General features: G+C 40.8%; 1 protein-coding gene across 1 annotated transcript in view; it reads right to left on the bottom strand.

The window, feature by feature from the left end:
• Positions 1-19,276, bottom strand: part of LOC122542272 (glutamate receptor ionotropic, NMDA 2B-like) — a 397,331-nt gene that overhangs the window by 160,575 nt on the left and 217,480 nt on the right. Inside the window, exon 4 of the mRNA XM_043679844.2 lies at positions 7,519-8,117. Within this exon, the coding sequence (XP_043535779.1) occupies positions 7,519-8,117 (599 nt within the window). The remainder of the gene's footprint in view (positions 1-7,518; positions 8,118-19,276) is intronic.

Here is a 19,276-nt window from a genome sequence, read left to right as displayed (position 1 = left end):
GAACGCAATTGTAATGAAAACATAGAAAATCCAGGTGGCACTTGGGTTCACACAGGGTGGATAGTGAAAAGATGATTCCCATTGTACAAGAGACCTAGAACTAGGTATGACTATCATGAGGCAGTGACAGCCTAGTGGTATTATTGCTGGACTCTTTATTTAGAGACCCATGTCATACCCTGGAGACTTGGGTTCAAATCCTGTCATGGCAGAATTTGAATTAAATAATATGTTTAGAAATACGAGTCTAATATGACTATGGACCTGTTGCCAATTATCAGGAAAAAATTATTTGGTTCACTACCATCCTTTAGGGAAGGAGACTGCCATCCTTACCTGACCTGGCTGGCATGTGACTCCAGACCCACAGCAAAATGGGTGACCCTTAACTGCCATTTGGTCATGAATGCTGACCTAACCAGTAATGCTCCATGTCTGGTAAACAAATAAAACAAAATTAAATGAGGACAATGTTTTTTCCTCTTGGAGGTTTGAGTCTTTGGAATCCTCATCCCATTGGAGTGGTGGAAGTGGGATAATTGAATACTTATAAAGGTCCCTCCCACTTATCTCTCCACCCTAGAGGCTCCCAGCCTCATTCCTGATGAAGGACTGATGCCCGAAACATCGATTCTTGGATGTTGCCTGACCTGCTGTGCTTTTCCAGCACCAGTCTAATGTTGACTTTGATCTCCAGCATCTGCAGTCCTCACTTTCGCCTCACCGAATACTTATTAAGGCAAAGGTAAATAGATTTTTAGTTAACAAGGGAGTCAAAGATCACCTGAGGTAGGTGGGAGTGTAGGAGTAGGCAACAATCAGGTCTGCCATGATCTATTTCAATTCTTTTAATCTCCACTGAGTACACACCCAACATACTCAACGTCTCCTCAAAATAAACTCTCTTCGTATCTGGCATTGAATGGCAGGGCAGGCACAAAGTACTAAATGGTCTACTCTTGCTTCTTGCTGGCATATAAGGAGGTGATTGGAAAAAAAAACAGGTGTCTGGATATAAATAAATAAGTACAGGTTGAGAAACTGACTAAGAGAGCGCACCTTAGAACCTGGACTTTAGTCCAGGTAGAGCATGTCGAGTATAAGAGCAAGTATGGTGAGCCTTTGTAAAACACTGGATTTGTCTCAACTGCAATGCTGTGACCTATGCTGGGTGCTACACTTTAGAAAGAATATGAAAACTTTAGAGAGGGTGTGAGAAAGATTTACGAGAATGGTTTCAGGGATGAGGGCACTGTGGATAGTTTACGGAAGCTGTGGGCTAGTGATCTTAGAGAAAAGGAGATTGAGAGAAGAGTCATGAAGGGTCTGGAAAAAGTAAACAGAGAGAAGCTGTTCCCATTGGCAGAAGGGCCAAGAATGACCCTTCTTGTAGACAATGAGTTAAGGTGATTAGAAAAAGAACCAAAAAAAAATCATTTTTTCACCCGGCAACTAGTTGGGATCTGGAATGCACTGCCTGAGAGTGTGGTGAAGACATGTTTAATTATCACTTTAAAAAGGAATTTGGATCTGTGAGAAAAAGATTTTCAAAGCTATGTGGCAAAGGATATGACAGTGGAACTAGTTGAGTTGTAGAAAGTGGACACTGGTATGATGGAGAAAGTGAGGACTGCAGATGCTGGAGATCAGAGCTGAAAAATGTGTTGCTGGAAAAGCGCAGCAGGTCAGGCAGCATCCAAGGAGCAGGAGAATCGACGTTTCGGGCTTAAGCCCTTCTTCAGGAGTGAGGAGGGTGTGCCAAGCAGGCTAAGATAAAAGGTAGGGAGGAGCGTTGGGAATGCGATAGGTGGAAGGAGGTTAAGGGCCAAATGGTCTGCTTCTACACTGAAGTACATTTCTTGGAAGACAGATGTTCAGTTCTGTGGCTGCTTGGTAGTTTCCATTAGACTAGATAAGACATATTCCAATTTGCAGAGTATTCTGGATATGGATGTCCACCATTAGCATTCAAATCATGGACTGCTTAATATTAAGGTCCAGTCTAGGAAAATCGAGATTGCACTAGGGAATCTATATAAATTAAATTAATCATTTATATAAGATTCCCTGACTGTGACCTTGAGAAATGAAAACGTGATAGAGCAAACCATAAATACAGAGTTGTTCTCCTTTGTTTTTTCCCAGTAACAAGCTCGGAGAGACAATACGTCCATTCTAAGACACCCCTGAGCAACCGTATTAATTACAAATGAAAGTAAACCCTTTAGTTCTTTAAAAATCAGACAAACATTGCTTTCAGGTAATTGGGCTACAATCAAAACCATAAAACCATATAATACATAGGAGCAGAAATAGGTCATTCAGCCCATCAAGTCTGCTCCACCATTCAATGAGATCATGGATGATCTGATAATGCTCAACTCCACTTTCCTGTCTTTATTCCCTAACCCTTGATTCTCCAACTGATAAAAAATCTAGTTGTCTCAACCCTGAATATACTTAATGATTCAATTTCTGCAGTAAAAAATTTCACAGCCTCACTACCCTTAGAGAGGAGAAATTCCTCCCCTGTCTGTCCTGATGGACATTTACTCTGTTATTATGTCCTCTGGTCCTGGACTGTCCCACAAACAATCTATCAGCATGACTCTGTCAAGCCTCCTAAGAAAACTATCTGTTTCAATTCTTTTAATTTCCACTGAGTACACACCCAACCTACTCAACCTCTCCTGAAAAGAAATTCTCTTCATATCTGTGATCAACCAAGTGAACCTTCTCTCAACTGCTTCCAATGCCTTTCCTTCACTGAGGGGCCCAAAACTGTTCACAGTATTCCAAGTGTGGTCTGACTTAGTGCCTTGTATAGTTTTAACAGCCCCTCCCTTACTTTTATACTCCAGTTCCTTTGAAATGAAAGTCAAGGTGCAATTTCAACATTAAACTTAATTTATCTCCTAATAATCTGAGCAGGATAAATACTTTTGTCCATGACTACAAAAGTTACATAGCCTTTAAGATACTGCAAAGTGTAAAATAAGCCATCATTGCATGTGAGCCCCAATTAGACAGGTTTATCTTGTTAAGGTGGCAGAAATCCTACAGCCTAAAACAAACTCACCTAACACAACCTGGCTATCATTAAAGTAATAGATTAACGCCCTGATTTCTAAAGGTGGAGACCATCCCATGAAAGTGCCAAAGAAAATTAACAAATTTGAAAGATTTTGTGAACATGCAAAGGGAAGAGGCTCTCTCCCACAACAAGTTCTTCTGAAGTTAGTCATTGCCAAAAGAAGTTTTAGGAGAAAGCTATTGGAATCCTGCAAGTGGCAATGTGACCATAACAACATTGCTGCAAATTTATCCATTAAGGCTATCCCTCTAAATTACAGCCCAGTTTTGGAACTCAGTAAACTCCTTTGTATTACATGTAATGGAGCGTGCTTGACACAAAATGTACATTATGAATGTAACCTTTAATGTTAAATTTTATAATTAGGGTTTAGATGAATGAGAAATGCTATTGATACTTGGCAGGGTGGATCCTAAAAGGATGTTTCCCTTTGTGGGAGAGACTTGAACCAGGTGGCACAGTTTAAAAGTAAAAGTTCTTTAAATTTAAGATAGCAATGAGGAGGAATTATTTTCTGTCAGTGAGTTGTGAATCGATAGTTATTGGTAATAGGTTGGAATGTGAAATGGTGGCCACAATCAGATCAGCCATGATCTTATTGAATGATGGATCAGGTCAATTGAGGGGCTGAATGGCCTGCTTATGCTCCTAATTAAACATTTATTTGTTCATAAATGTAGTCAAGACCCTCATGGCGCCACTTACCATACTGAAAAAATTTGAACTTTATTGCATTCTATATAATGTCAAATTTCAAAAAAGTACTTTCACAGATTTTATGATTTAAGTACATTTCCTGAAAAATTATTCATTAAGACAGCAGTCTCTTGAATAAACCTTTTACAACCTCTTCCATCATTGTACAATCACTCCCCTATTTACAACCCAGAGTAAATTTAATCACTTATTTACAACTTCAAAATTCTCATTTTTGAAATAAAATATGTCTATAATGATATATTCTAACAACATTCAGTGCATTTAATGTTCACTTTCGATGGATAACTTATTCTCTGTCAACAGAGTCTGGGAAGATGAAAGAAACAAATTCCCCACATGTACCAACACTTGAGCTCAGTGTAACCCCCACATGCACTTGCAGAGAGACACAAAAAATGCTACACATTACCGAGGAGTGATCCCTTTACACGCAAATTAGTGGATGATTCACCTTAATCTGAACAAATGAGAAGGCCATCACTTATCTCTGGAAGCTGCATTCATGAATTAACGTACCTACTTATGCATTTTGATGTCTGCAATAATTATCCAATATAAAGAATGAAAGCGCATATGTTTGTACCTTATAATTTTGACACACTGGCAATGTAATGTTGCATTTTAGTTAATACAGCTTGCTGCATAAGTTGTTGATTTGCCAACTTTATTATTACATACTTGCTGCACTGCTGGCATGACTTTTCACAATGCATCAAGCCCCTTTATTTCGCTGTCTATGGGTCACTCTTAAATCAGGTAAGGCCATAGCTCTTACTTATGTAATTCTCGGTATAGATAGCCACCATTAGGTCTCAGATTCTGCTTAGATTCTCTTTAGACTTAACTGAGGAAAATCACATTTTGAGCAGAAGATCAATACATTGGATTAGTTATTACTATAAGTTCCCTGACTGCAGCTCAAGCTGGCCCACAAGTAGAATTGGATTGGCACTAGCCACAAAAACAAAATGCTTTATCACTTAACTTGCCAGCACCAGGTCACAGGAGACCAAACATACAGGACACTTGCTTTGTTATAAACAACAAGCCCTGTTTTCAAAATTTATCTCACGTCTCAGGGCATTGGTTGTTGGGAGTTCACACTCAGAAACTTGCAAATACCATATATGTATGTAAGAGAAATAAAAAATCAAGTCATACATCACAAGTACTTTATTCCATTGTTAAAATGTAATGCATTAAAGATAAATTACAGTAAAGCTCAACATTTCATGGGGTGGACTTGCTCCCAGATCATCATCGAGAATAAAGTTGTGCCATCATTGATCAAATCCCCCTTCAGAAACATCAAAGAATTGCAATAAATGATGTAACTTTCATTTTAAATTATATAGCAATTCTATTCATTTGTGTTCTTAGAATAACTATTATTTCCACATGTTATAGACTGATCTACTGGGTTTCACTTTTTGCAAACAAATGGGAGTGAATAGCCAAATGTTATCAACGAAGCACCAGAACTGCATGCAATAAAAATGAGAACTTAACTCATCCGATTAATATAAAAGCAATTGTCCTTACCACTGCCTTAAGGCCAAGGTTGTTGTTTGAATTAATGCCAATTTTATAAATTGACTGGTCAACTGTTGCAGGTTCTCTACATTGATAGTCACATCACAAAGATGCTTATGTTTAAATTAGGTCTGAAACATTGGCACTTCATGGAACAAACCATATCTCTCGCATTTCACTAGGGTTCCCTATAGGATGCAATGGTTTAGTAATGTTAAACATATTGAAGGATTTTGAACATTGCCATTTTAATGCCTGCATTTAAGGATTACCAGATAGATGAACCAAAAACTCTAGATTAACTTGTTACAAAAAAAAAGAATTTGGTTAACAATTGTTAAGCTTAACCAAAGTCACAAGGCATGCTGGGCAACTGTTAAACTTGACCACGCTCACAAAGTACCATGAGTATCGTTATTGCTCTAAGTTGGAAGGATGTTTTAAAGACAAGCAAACCAGCAAAGACATACGTCTTCTCATCACACAAGAGGAAGGTAAGCTCTAAATAGACTTTTTCTGCCAGGAAGAAAATAGACACTTTATAATCATTCATAGGAGACAGAATGAAAAGCAGTTCAAAGAAGGTCTCAAAAAACAATTACCCCTCCACAAAAGGAATTGATCACTTCTGATTGAGTTGTGTTTCAGGTAAAGATTGGAGGCATCTCTATCTGCAAATCTAGGTTTCAAAGCATCACTAAAACCAATTAAATTGTAAAGTATTTCAATCTTGGTTGATTCTTACCTCTTGTATCCTAAGGAATACAAAAACATACATACACTCTCTCAAAACTTAACAAAATCTCAACATCATGAGTACAGTATTAGGCTTTCCTTTGGTGAGTGTAAAACTCAACCACACTGGTAATTGAAGAAATTTAGCACAACAAATACTGAACGAATTGACTCCTTTCTACCATTAGATAAATGCATATTATTGAGTGAAGATGCTAGAAACATTCAAAATCATCCAAGGAAGAGACAGATGGAAGTGGGCTGTTTCCATTAGCTGTGAGGTCAGTATTAATGGTTTGTAGGTGCAAGATTAAATATTAGCGATTTAGACCATAGGGTATGAGAAGCATTTTTATGCAAAGTGTGGAAATCAATTATGGTTAGTGGCTCAGCTAACAGCGATGTCAACATGAAAGGTCAACCTGGATAAGTGGATGAAGGAAAAGAATTAAAGGGATAATTATTAGTTGGTTCCTCTTTTGGCTTTTCCCATGTTACAAAGGATCGGCACAATATTGGTTCATCGCCTCCGCACCTACCATCAATTTTTGATATGGAAGGGTGGCTTTACAGCTGTTGGCCCGTCCTGCTACTAACTCCATCTTAATTACCTCAGCTGGGAGACTGAAGGGACAATCTAACCATTGGTAATCATGGTTTAGACTACTTTCTCACATGGAGAATAAACAAGCACATGGATTGGCTGGGCCAGAAGTCCAATTTCCATGATGTAACTTTGCTGTATATTCCTGGTGCAGTTGCAAGTCTCCGTTCTTCCACCAGCCTCAGATTTTGCTTCTATCTCTGAACCAAGGCCAATTGGAGGCTGCCAATCTCTGGAAGCTAGAATGGAGGTAATCTGCCTTCGGGTCAGTTGTAGGGTCCAAGAGCAGGAATGAAACATGTCTTTCAGAAACCATAAATTGCACATTAAAGAATGACAGGATTGTGAAATTTCCCAATATTTCTTCAACAAACAGTTATAGCTATACTTATAAGCTCTGGTTACTAAACCATTCCTGCTTCATGGGGTGGGTCCAGACTGAAGAAATCTGATGGTGCTGTCCAATCACGACCTTGAAATGATGACCGTGTTCTGAGCGACATTTAATTGTATTCACCACTGGGAATCCTGAGAAATGGCTAACTGCCACCTTGTAAGGTGTGCTGTAGTACTCAGAGAATATTAGCAAATGGCTAGCAGCATATGTTAGAATACTGTCAGAAGTTAACAAGTGCAGACATTGATAAAGGCAAATACATAGACAGCATGTGTTTTATGAGGTTGTGCATATACCTGCCGAGGTGCGTTTTCACCTGGCATGTCCTGTCCCTACCAATACTGCATTTCAACAATGCAACTCAACACTTGTTACTTAGTCATGAGTGTCAACACTTGCCAATTCCACAGCAAAAATCTTAGAATCAGGTCCTACCTGTGCAAAGTGTTTGATTGATGAGCCCTTCTCTCCTGTACACTGTAGCAGCTGGTTTTGGGTTCCATGATTTCCCTTCGTTCAGCCAGCATTGTCGAGGCTGCTGTGGTGATAATGGCCACTCCATCCCTCACCCTGGCTGGGAGTCCATAATCCCACTCGTCATAGGAAACGGAAATTAATCCTGTCGGGAATTCGGGCAGAATAATATCTGTGTTCCCTGTGACAGTACTTGGCACAATCCAGATGTAGCCATAGCCAGTGAGGCCAACTGACTCAGCCACCTCAAAGATATAGGTAGCCTCATCCTTGGTGCAAAAAAGGAGGATGACAGGGCTCTGAAGCTTCTTCAATTGGTTTTGGATTTTGGACTCACCATCGTCCATTGAAACATCCAGAGACATGACCTCCTCCATCTCCCAACCTACAAAACTGTTTTCAATGGTGCTTCGGATCTTATTGATAAACTCCTGGTATCCAGGGAAGTAGCTTGTTACAATAGAAAATATATACCAGTCATACTCCTCCATAACGTTCAACATCACTGAGGCCTGCTGTTCAATGGACGGTCCAAATTGGAAGAACATTGATGAATCATCCTGCAATACAGAACAGAGCAGAGTTACTGAACTAAGCTATTCCACTGTCACTTAGAAACCAACTTTTCTGGCATCTTCTGCTTTATTTTCTAAGCGAATTCCATCTCATTTTCCACCCGTCCCTTTTTCTTCTCCTTGTCTATTGGCCTCTCTCTGTAATAGATATTCATTCAAACTTTTTGACAAAAGGCTATTGATCTGGAATGTTAACTTTATTCCACTCTCCATTGAGTATTTCCAGTATCTTCTGTTAATTCAGATTTCCAGCATCTGCAATATTTTGCTCTTGTTTCATTCATTCTTTGCTCTGATGATGGGGTGGCATGGTGGCTCAGTGGTTAGCATTGAAACCTCACAGTGCTAGGGACCTGAGTTCAATTCCATCCATGGGCAACTGTGTGAAGTTTTCACATTCTCCCCATGTCTGCGTGGGTTTCCTCCCACAGTCCAAAGATGTGCAGGTTAGGTGGATTGCCCATGGTAATTTGCCCATAGTGTCCAGGGATGTGTGGGTTAGCCATGGGAAATGTGGGGTTATGGAGATAGGGTTAGTTTAGGTGGGATGCTCTTCAGAGAGTCAGAATAGCCTGCTCCCAAACTGTAGGGATCCTATGTCCTCAACATTCTGATTGTTAAATGGCGGAGCTGACATGTTACTCAAATTGATATTCACTTCCTGTTTGTGCCTATCTCTATCGTACCTTTCCTTCTACAACTACATCTGTTCATCTCTTATTTCCAGCTTTGCTAAATCTAAATTCTTTGCGAATGAGCAGCACGGTGGCTCAGTGGTTAGTACTGCTGCCTCACAGTGCCAGGGTCCCAGGTTCAATTCCAGTCTTGGGCAACTGTCTGTGTGGAGTTTGCACATTCACCCTGTGTCTACATGAGTTTCCTCTTCCCACAATTCAAAAACTTGCAGGTTAGGTAAATTGGCCATGCTAAATTGCCCATAGTGTGAGGTGCATTAATCAGGGGTAAATATGGGGGGTGGGTCACTCTTTAGAGGGTCGGTGTGGACTTGTTGGGCCAAAGGGCCTGTTTCTGTACTGTAGGTAATCTAATCTAATCTAAATCTCAGCTGTCTGCTCCACTCAGAGAGACTGACTCCTCAGTGCAATTCCTTTATCGCAATTTTCCTGTATCTGAGGTTTGATTATGCTACTGGAATAGACATGAACCAACTCCAATGACACTATCCCTTGGTGCACGTTGAATAATTGAACCAAATGGAAAAGTCACATCTTTGATACCCAGCCTATGCTCAGTTCAGAGTAGACAAGGAGGTAGTGACACCACTGCAATTGCCTCAGAAGTGGAGATGATGTATAGTGGTAATACCACATGAGTAATCTAGATACTAGGCCAAAGTTCTGGGAGCACAGGTCCCAATGCTATCATGGAAGCTGATGGAAATTCAATTCCACTCATAAAACCTGGAATTATAGGGTTCTTGTTGTGTAAAAACAGAAATTGCTGGTGAAACTCAGCAGTCTGGCAGCAGCTGTGGGAGGAAAGCAGAGATAATGTTTTGAGGCCGGAGACTGTTCATCAGAATCTTCATCAGTTCTGATGAAGTGTCACCAGACTTGTAGTGTTATCCCTTTTTTTTCCCCACAGATGCTACCAGACCAGCTGAGTTTCTCCAGCAATTTCTGTTTTTGTTTCCGATCTCAAGCATCCACAGTTCTTTGTTTTATTCTTGTCATGCAGTGGTAATGTCCCTACATCTGCTGGGGTTAAGATCCACCTGTTCCAGAGGTGTGTAATAATTTCTCTGCCACAGTTTGGTTTAAAAAAATACTGGGATTGAGAGTTGCGGACACCAGTGAGGTTGGAATGCATTATTTCCCCCTCCAACTCCATTTTAATTTAACCTCCCCTCTCTCTTCCCACACTCCCTATGTATGTTATTGTTGCACTCACCCTGGTGAATAGTGCTTGACAATAGTTCATTTAATTAGAAACACAGGTTACCTAGAGAGGGGGAACGGAGTTTTAAAAAAAACTGGGATTGACAACCATGACTACTATCGTTGGCAATTGCGAAAACGCATCGAGTTTAAAAATTAAGAGTTATGGAAGGCTGACCTGAAAGCGGAACTGAAACTACAACCAGCTAAGCATGACCTTATTGAATGGTAGAACCTGCCTGAATGGTATATTCTTGCTCTTAATACTCTCAGGGAAGGAAATTGCCCATCCTTGGCTGGTCTGGCCTAACTCCAGATGAACAGCGATGTGACTGTCTCTTATCTGCCCTCCAAAATTGCCTTGCAAGCAATTCAGCTTGAGGGTAGTGATGATTGGGCAAAAATACAGGCTTTGCTAGTTATGCCAAAGTACTTTTGCTCTGGCAGTGATTCTGGACAGGGATGTCCTCCACTGTCCCTTTCCAACTCTTGCTGTATTTTTATGGGATCATCAAAAGTGGGATGTAGCCAGTAATGTATACCTCCTTCTCTCATTCCGGTCCCTTTGCCTTTTCTCTTGTTGACTTAATTGCACAAGGATAACTGTAAAATGTCCCTGTTAAAATATCCTGTGTCTGTTATTTTTTGTGTTACTGTAGTAGTGCTTCCCTTGCAGAACTGATCAGATCCTATTGGGAGCGGTGGATTCACAATTTTTGATAGGAAGCTTGTCAGCAGTCTGTCCAATATACAATGCACCCAAAATCAGGAGAAATACGTCCTTCTTTGATGTTCAATGACATCATCATCACTGAATTCCCCACTATCAGCATCCTGAAGGTTAACATTGACCAGAAGCTGAATTGAAGTGAACAATGCAGAATGGAATTCCATGACAAGTAACTCACTTCCTGACTCCCCAAAGTTTATGATTCAATATCCTCCACTTGACCGGATGGGTTCAGCTCCAACAATTCTCAATAAATTCAACACCAGAACAAAATAGCCCACTTAGCACCCATCTACCATTTTAAACATTCACTCCCTCAATTACCAGTCACAGCATTGTGTAAGAATGCTGCAGGAATTATCCAAGTTATCTTCGATAGAACTTCCAAATCTGTGACTGTCAGCTCCCAGAAGGACAAGATCGGAAGTGAGCACTACCACCTGCAAGTTCCCCTCCAAGTCACATACCATCTTGACTTGGGAATATAATCACTGTTCTTTCATTTTCACTCAGCCAAAATCCTGGAACATCTCCCTATCAACACTGTGGCTGTCTTTTCACAACAGGGCCTGCAGCAGTTCAAGAAGGTGACACTCTACCACTTTCTCAAGGGATAATTACAGATGGGTAAAAGAAAAAATAAGCTTGCATCCCAGAAATGAATTTTGAAACAATGAGCCCCCAGTCATGCTGTATGACTTAGCAGTCTCACAATCAAGGTCAGAGGTCAGCTGTGCTGAGAAGCCTCAAAGAAGAAGTCTGCTGAGGTCATGTTCCGTCAGGGAAGGCAGTAGAAGTCTTGCCTTGATAACTCACCACATCCAGTGCAGAGAGTCAATTGATTGGAAAGTTGAGTCCAATCCTGTTCTCACCCACCGGCCCTGCATGCACTCAATGGAAAAAGGATAAGAATCAGGAACAGGAACTGTTCCTTTTGCTAACACAGGATAGCGAGAGAAATTGTAGCATTCCTACTTAATGGTGGGATAGAATCATGGAGATTTGCAGCATCTACCATGAGACTGTTTGCATTTAATGAAAGCAAGATATTGAGCCTAACCCATTATCCAGCTCGACACTTTCAGTGCATATTCAAAACTTTACTAAATGTGATGAATATTCCTGTCTCAACCCCCATTTCAGTCAGTGAGCTTCAGAGCTCATCAGCTTCAGTTGATAAAAGTACCCCATATCTCTCCTCTTATCATTCTACAATTATTTAAATGCTATTCTCTCTGCTAAAGGAAATATCCACTCTATCAAGGCCTCTTAGTTTGTATAAGTTGATTAAAACCCCACCTTTATTCTTGAGCTTCAAGTCGACAAGGACTTTTCCCTGGGGTGAGGGAGTCCAAAACTAGAGGGCATAGGTTTAGGATGAGAGGGGAAAAACTAAAAAGGGACATAAGGGGCAACTTGTTCATGCAGAGGGTGGTGCATGTATGGAGTGTGCTGCCAGAGGAAGTGCTGGAGGCTGGTACAATTACAACACTTAAAAGGCATTTGGATGAATAGGAAGGGATTAGAGGGATATAGGCCAAGTGCCAGTAAATGGGACTAAATTAGGTTAGGATATTGGTCGACATGGACGAGTTGGATCGAATGGTCTGTTTCTGTGCTGTACATCTCTATGACTCTATGACTCTATGACTCTAAACATTCCCAGTAATTCCAACCTCCCCCCTAGAGTCATTCCTCTAAAGGTCTGCTGGTCTATATATCCTAAAGACTTTGGAGGAGTTAAAAATTATTTATATACAAATCGAGAGTTTTCTATTATCCCTTAGAGGCAGAGAGCAGAATTGATGTTACAGAATGGAAAGCTGATGTGCTGTTTCTAGTGTAACAAATTTACCTCGGGGTGTTAAACTTTTAAAAGGAAGAAAATCTGTAAATTTATGATATTTGTCTCGAAGTGTCGGTCTCCAAATTTCCTTTAAGATAGCGCAATTGTACTCTCAATGATCTTTGGAAAAATTCCACCTGCTTTCTGACATCCCCAGGAATTCCTAAGACTTAATGTGATGGGTCAGCAAAACATCACAACCTTGGTCAAATCAGATACGACCCCAAAAGCAATCTAAGACAGTAGGAGGCATGAAAATTGGAAATCATGTTACAGGTCGATTGCCGGGTGTGCAAATTGCTGTGCCATGATTAAAGCTAAAGATCAAAACCAAAAAAGAAAGTAATCATCTGTGTGGGTGAGTCGTCTAAATTTGACATGCATCATGGGGCTTGTCACACCAAACAAGGCATTAGATGAGAACTGAAAGAACTCAGATTTATGCAGAATCTTTCATAACCTCAGAGCAGCCTAAAACCAATGGAATATTTCTGAAATATAGTAATCAAATATAGTGGGCAGTTCATACACAGCAAGCTCCCATAACAGCAATGTGATACTGAATCATGTTTTGGAGCTGAAGTACTTTCAGAAATCTGTTGAACAGAGTTGCGTGGATGGACAGCTACAGTTGGACCCCATCTATTACAGTAAGTCAATGCTATACACGTGTTTTGAAAAGATGTCTAAAATATTTACTGATCTATTCCCTTCTCTACTGGATATACAGTTCTGGATAGATAGTTTTTAAATCTGTTTCCATTGTCAGTACAGTTTCCTTTCACCAATTAGAAGCTTGTTTTAATAACATATATAAATATTGTCCAACATATGATGCATTTTATGTTATTGATGAACCTATATGAAGAAATATAGGTTTATTATGTGTAGTACCTGAATATGCAATGGTGAAAGGTATTAGAATAGTTTAGTCCTGTTCACCTATCTTTTGTATACATTGATATAAATCAAAGCAGGCAGCATGGTGACTCGGTGGCCAGCACTGCTGCCTCACAGTGCTAAGGATTTGAGTTCAATTCTAGCCTTTGTTGACTGTCTGTGTGGAGTTTGCACATTCTACCCGTGACTGCGTGGGTTTCCTCTGGTATTCTGGCTTCCTCCCATAGTCCAAAGATGGGCAGGTTAGGTGTATTGGCCATGGGGGTAACACCCCATGCAGGTTTATGGAGATGTTGGGTGTTCTTTGGAGGATTGGTGTGGGCTGAATGGCCTCTTTCTGCATTACAGGGATTCTATGACAAGATAGGCAGTTTTGGGTGTTGACTGAGGGGCAGATATTGTGCAGACTACTAAGGAGAACACCCCTGTCCTTCTTCGAAATCCTGCCTTGGTGATTATTTACATCTATCTGCGTGGTTAAAGTGGGCTGCACTATGATGAGTCATCCTGAAGACATGAACTTATGGGGGCGTTCACAGCATTTTCAACAAAAAAAAACTCCCATTGAAAAATAAATGCTTCAAATCCATTTTTTCCCAATTAATTATCATTCTGTTGCAGTCAGTTAGCAGATTATCAGAGCAAGGAAATAATCATTCACATGTTGACGATGAATGTCTAATTGCTTTACGTTTGACACTGGGAAGGCCCTTCCATGAGTGTGACAACACAGTAAATAAATCTTCATCTTAATGTGCTGCTCTGCTGGGCTGCTCTGAAGAGAGACAACTTAGGAAACACTGCGAGCTCACAGACACCTTTTTGGGTTCAGAAAGTCAGCCATTGATCTCGGCATGCCAGGGAAGAGGTGACAGCTTCACTTTATACTGCAGTGTGGAGCAGATCTGGAGCTCGTCATCGCTCATCAAAGACAGTGAACAGGAAAGGAGCATATTTAACCCTGGTTAGTAAAACGGGACAGAACAAACAGAGACATGTAAAGCGATGAGAACGACCAGGAGTAATGAGTGGTTTCTGTAGTCACTCCGCTTCTGATTCCAATTATCAAATGAGAAAAGATGACATGCTGTAACAGATCTGATTGTGACTGCCTTTCCTGTGGTGAAACCCACAACACAATAATTCAGGCATATTTATGCATCCTTAATGTTAATCACTTCACTATTACGTAGTGTTGCCAAAACTTTAAACACCGGAACTCCCTCCATACACCTCTCTGTTTGCTTCTCTATCCTGTTTTAAGACACTCCCTACAATGTAGCTCTTTAGCCCAGCTTTTCAAAACCCAGGAGGGTAGCCTGAGTCCACAAATTTCCTAACTTAGCAGACCTTTCTCAGTATTAAGTGCCCCTTTATACGTTATTCCCATTCTGGAGAGGTGAGAGAAGCTCTGGGACAGTGTGACAGCCCAGCCGGGTTGGTTAATAGGCCTCCACTTGGTTCTCTGGACAGATGTTGGGTGAGACAGTATTTTATGTCCTCTAGCCCTCACCCCTCTACCTTCGCAACCTCCACCACCCCATGCCAAATCCATGCCTCCACGCACCCATACTACTTATACCACCCAATGCCATCTCACGCTGCCCAACTATTTACATATCTTCATGCAACTCAATGCCAACTATATCAAACACAATGGCATCTCATGGTCCTTCCATGTCCATGCATCCAGTATACACTATGATTTGAACATTGAAATACAAGATCACAGAAGAATAACTTACTATATTTTAATCTAGATAGCAATCAACTTCAACACATTTCTCCATCGTTGGAACAAAATCTCTTACATAATGCTTGTCTGGACTCTAAGTGAAATTTTATTATGGAATGCTTAGTATCAACTGATTAGAACCTCTATTAATGATGATCTTATTTTCTGTTTGATTGACATTTTTATTGGGTTGTAAGAATAACAGTATTTTTTTTCTCAAAAATTATGAATAGATTTTTTTCTAAGCAATTTTATACATACCATTGTTACTATATGGCTCTGTACATAATGTATGATTAGATTAGAATACTTAGATTAGATTACTTACAGTGTGGAAACAGGCCCTTTGGCCCAACAAGTCCACACCGACCCGCCAAAGCGCAAAGACCCATTCTCCTACATTTATCCCTTCTATTAACACCACGAGCAATTTAGCATGGCCAATTCACCTAATGTATATTGGGTAAAAAGATATGGAATGACCATGATTGTCATGGAGGGTATAGGGGGCCAAATGGGTGTGAGTGGGCTCATGAATTGGCATGGAGCTGGCATGGAGAGATTAAACAGGGCTGACTCCACAAAAAAATTGCAGGGAAGCAGGAGCGGATGTCAAGGCCTCTAAGACATATTTCCCCCCACCATGAAGCCAGCCAAACCAGGAGTGCCAGATGTGGTTTTTCACTTTCCCCTCAGGTAAGTCAAAATGGGGGGTGTCGGTAATTAGGTAGCATTTCCATGACCCAATCCTATCTGCCTTTTCTAAATGGCTCTGGAGTCCCTTAGACGGTAAAATAAATCTGGCCCATAATATCTTTGGATGTTTTCTCATCATATAACTCCTCCCACCCTGGTCATACTCTCTTCCACCTGCTTCTATCAGGCAGAAGATATAAAAGTTTGAATACAAATTTTTTTCAAGAACAGATTCTTCCCTGCTGTTATCAGACTTTTAAACAGATCTCTTAAATGTTAATTCTGATCTCTCTCTCTGCACCTTATCTGCAGCTGTAATACTGTAAACTGCAATCTGTTCTGCTACCTTGATGCATTATGTATGGTATGATTTGCCTGTAAAGCACTCAAAACAACACTTTTCACTGTATCTCGCTACATGTGGCAATAATTAATCAGTTAATATATTGCATTGTGTGTTTTACAGTACTCCTGTGAAGCAGCTTAGGACACTTAATTATGTTAATGTAACAATGTAAATATGAGTTACTCGTGTTGTCAGGAGGTCAAATTTGTGCAGAATTGTGAGTGGAATGAACACAAGTTCCCAACTCTCACACAGATGTGATTATTGTAAGGACAGGTACAATAATGAACTCTTAGGGCAGTACCAACATTCCAGAAGGTAATGAGAGAAAACGAGCACAAGCTGAGTTGTACTGTCATACCTTGTCTGACTCACTGCCAGTCCCTTTAAGTTTTTCATTGACCAGGACAGGGACAGAGAAACAAAATATCCAACTGTATTCTGTGTCACTCTGTAGAAAATTATCAATCCCGCTCTAATACCTTTCTTTCAACGTTGTTTGTGAATGTTGCTCAGTTGCAACGTGTTCCAAACACCTCCTTCTCTATTCGTTTGTCATATGGCGGATGAGGACGGACAGAGAGGACATAGGTCTAAGGTAAAAAGGGGAAACTATAAGTGAGATGTGAGAGCAATGATTTTTACACAGAAGGTGTAAGTGCAAGGAATGTGCTGCCAGTGAAAGTGGTAGAAGCAGATGCAATAGCAATGTTTAAGGGTCATCTTAACAGATACAGAACAACCTTGGTTATCCGAACATCAATTATCTGGATTTCAGATTATCCGAACAAGATCTCAAGGTCCTGTAAAAACGTTATCCATTACCTGAACAATCAGTTATCCAAACAAAATACTCCCCGCCCATCTCATTCAGATAATCGAGGTTGTTCTGTACATGAATAGGCAGGGAATAGAAGGATGGGGGCTGCATGGAGGCAAGGGCTTTTAGTTTGGAAAGACATCTGTGTCAATGTAGGCTGATGGGCCAAAGGGCCTGTTCCCATACTGCACTGCTCTTTATCTTTGAGGGTGATGTTTTACCCGGTCCCTCTGCTTCTGGCCTAGCAGTGCTTCATTGTAAGGGTTACCAAAATGCAGCCTCTCTAACAAACACTGGTCAAGAGACATCCACATGGGGTTTTGCTCACTACAGAAGAGAACAGCAACACAGGATAACACAGAGAAAATGGCAAGCAACAATTGAGGAGGATGAGAGATGAGACAGCGGGTTGGCATGTCATTACTTTACCAAGTCTTTTAGAAGGTCTTTTAGAAGCAGTTTCTGCTGGAACAGTCATGATTTGGAGATGCCAGTGTTGGACTGGGGTGTACAAAGTTAAAAATCACACTACGCCAGGTTATAGTCCAACAGGTTTATTTGGAAGCCCTAGCTTTTGGAGCACTGGTAATCTGCTAGCTCTTATATTCTATTTCTTGGCCAATAAAGGCTTGTATCCTGTATCTTCTTGAACACTCTATTCACCCACCTTCAGGAATCTGTGGACCTGCTCTCTAAAATTGTCCTATATTTCTACACTTCTCAATATCCTGTCATTTTTTCTGTCTGCTCTTGTCTTGTTAACCTTTTCCAAAATGGAGTACCACCCACGTCTCCAGATTGAATCCACTTGCCGCTGTTCCCATATGTCTGACAAATCCATCGATAACTTCCTCCAGCTTACTTCTTCAGTCTCAACCACATAGTCAATTTTTGTAATGTTGATAAATTCCTTAGCCTTCATTCAAGTTCCAATCATTGAAAAATGCCTCAAACTTCAAAAGACTTTGTACTAAGCACTGCAGAACCTGCTGGAAAAAAGCCTTCACGTCACATAAATGCCCCACTAACCATTACCCAATGCTTCCCTCTTCTGAGCTATGTGAGACCTTCTAAAAGACTTGGTAAGTAATGATTCTCCAACCCACTGTCTCAGCTCTCATCCTCCTCAATTGTTGCTTGTCATTTTCTCTGTGTTATCCTGTGTTGTTGTTCTCTTCTGTAGTGAGCAAAACCCCATGTGGATCCTTCATCACAACCACCTGATGAAGGAGCAGCGCTTTGAAAGCTAGTGCTTCCAAATAAACCTGTTGGACTATAACCTGGTGTTGGGTGATTTCTAACAATGCTGGAACGGAAACTCTGTTGAGGCCTCAGCTTGCACATTTTGTACAGTTCCAGAGAGTGCATTATAGGAAAGAGATGATTGCACTAAAGAGGATACCGAGAAGACTTATGAAGATTTCACCTTTTTCTTTCATTGTTTTATTTGCTGGGCCAATATTTATTGCCCTTCGTAATTGCCCTTGAGAAGAAGGTTGTGAGCTGCATTTGTGAATCACTGCAGTTGTCGTGGTGTAGGTACAAGTGTTGTTACAGAGAGAGTTCCAGAACTTCGACCCAGTGAGGGTGAAGGAAAGTGATTTCACAGAATCCCTACAGTGCAGCAGCAGACCATTCAGTCCATCTGTTCCACACCGACCCTCCAAAGAGCATCCCACCCCCGCACCCTCCCCACCCCCCCACATCCCTGAAACCCTACATTCCCCATGGTTAATCCAGCTAGCCTGCATACTATGGGCAATTTAGCATAGCCAATCCACTTATTCTGCACAAGTTTGGACTGTGGGAGGAAACTGGAGCATCTGGAGGAAACCCACACAGTTGGGGAGAGAATGTGCAAATCCCATACAGACAGTCGCCTGAGGCTGGAATTGAACCTGAGTCACTAGCACTGTGAGGCAGCAGTGCTACCCACTATGCCAGTTAAATTAATTACCAATTAGGAGGTGTGTGACTTGGAAGGGAACTTGTAGGTGAAGCTTCCATGTGTTGTTGCCTTGTCCCTCTATGTGGTAGAGGATGCAGATTTGGAAAATTATGTCTTTATTGAGCCTCGGTGAGTTGTTGCACTGAATCTTAAAGATCTTACACACTACTGATGCTGTGCATCAACGGTGGAAGGTTTTAGATCGGATGCCAATCAAAGGTGGTT

The sequence above is a fragment of the Chiloscyllium plagiosum genome, unplaced genomic scaffold (assembly GCF_037043375.1).
Source record: "Chiloscyllium plagiosum isolate Xiang-an unplaced genomic scaffold, Cpla_swu_hap1 HiC_scaffold_33, whole genome shotgun sequence".
Classification (NCBI taxonomy): domain Eukaryota; kingdom Metazoa; phylum Chordata; class Chondrichthyes; order Orectolobiformes; family Hemiscylliidae; genus Chiloscyllium; species Chiloscyllium plagiosum.
This window is presented reverse-complemented; position numbering and strand designations above follow the sequence as displayed.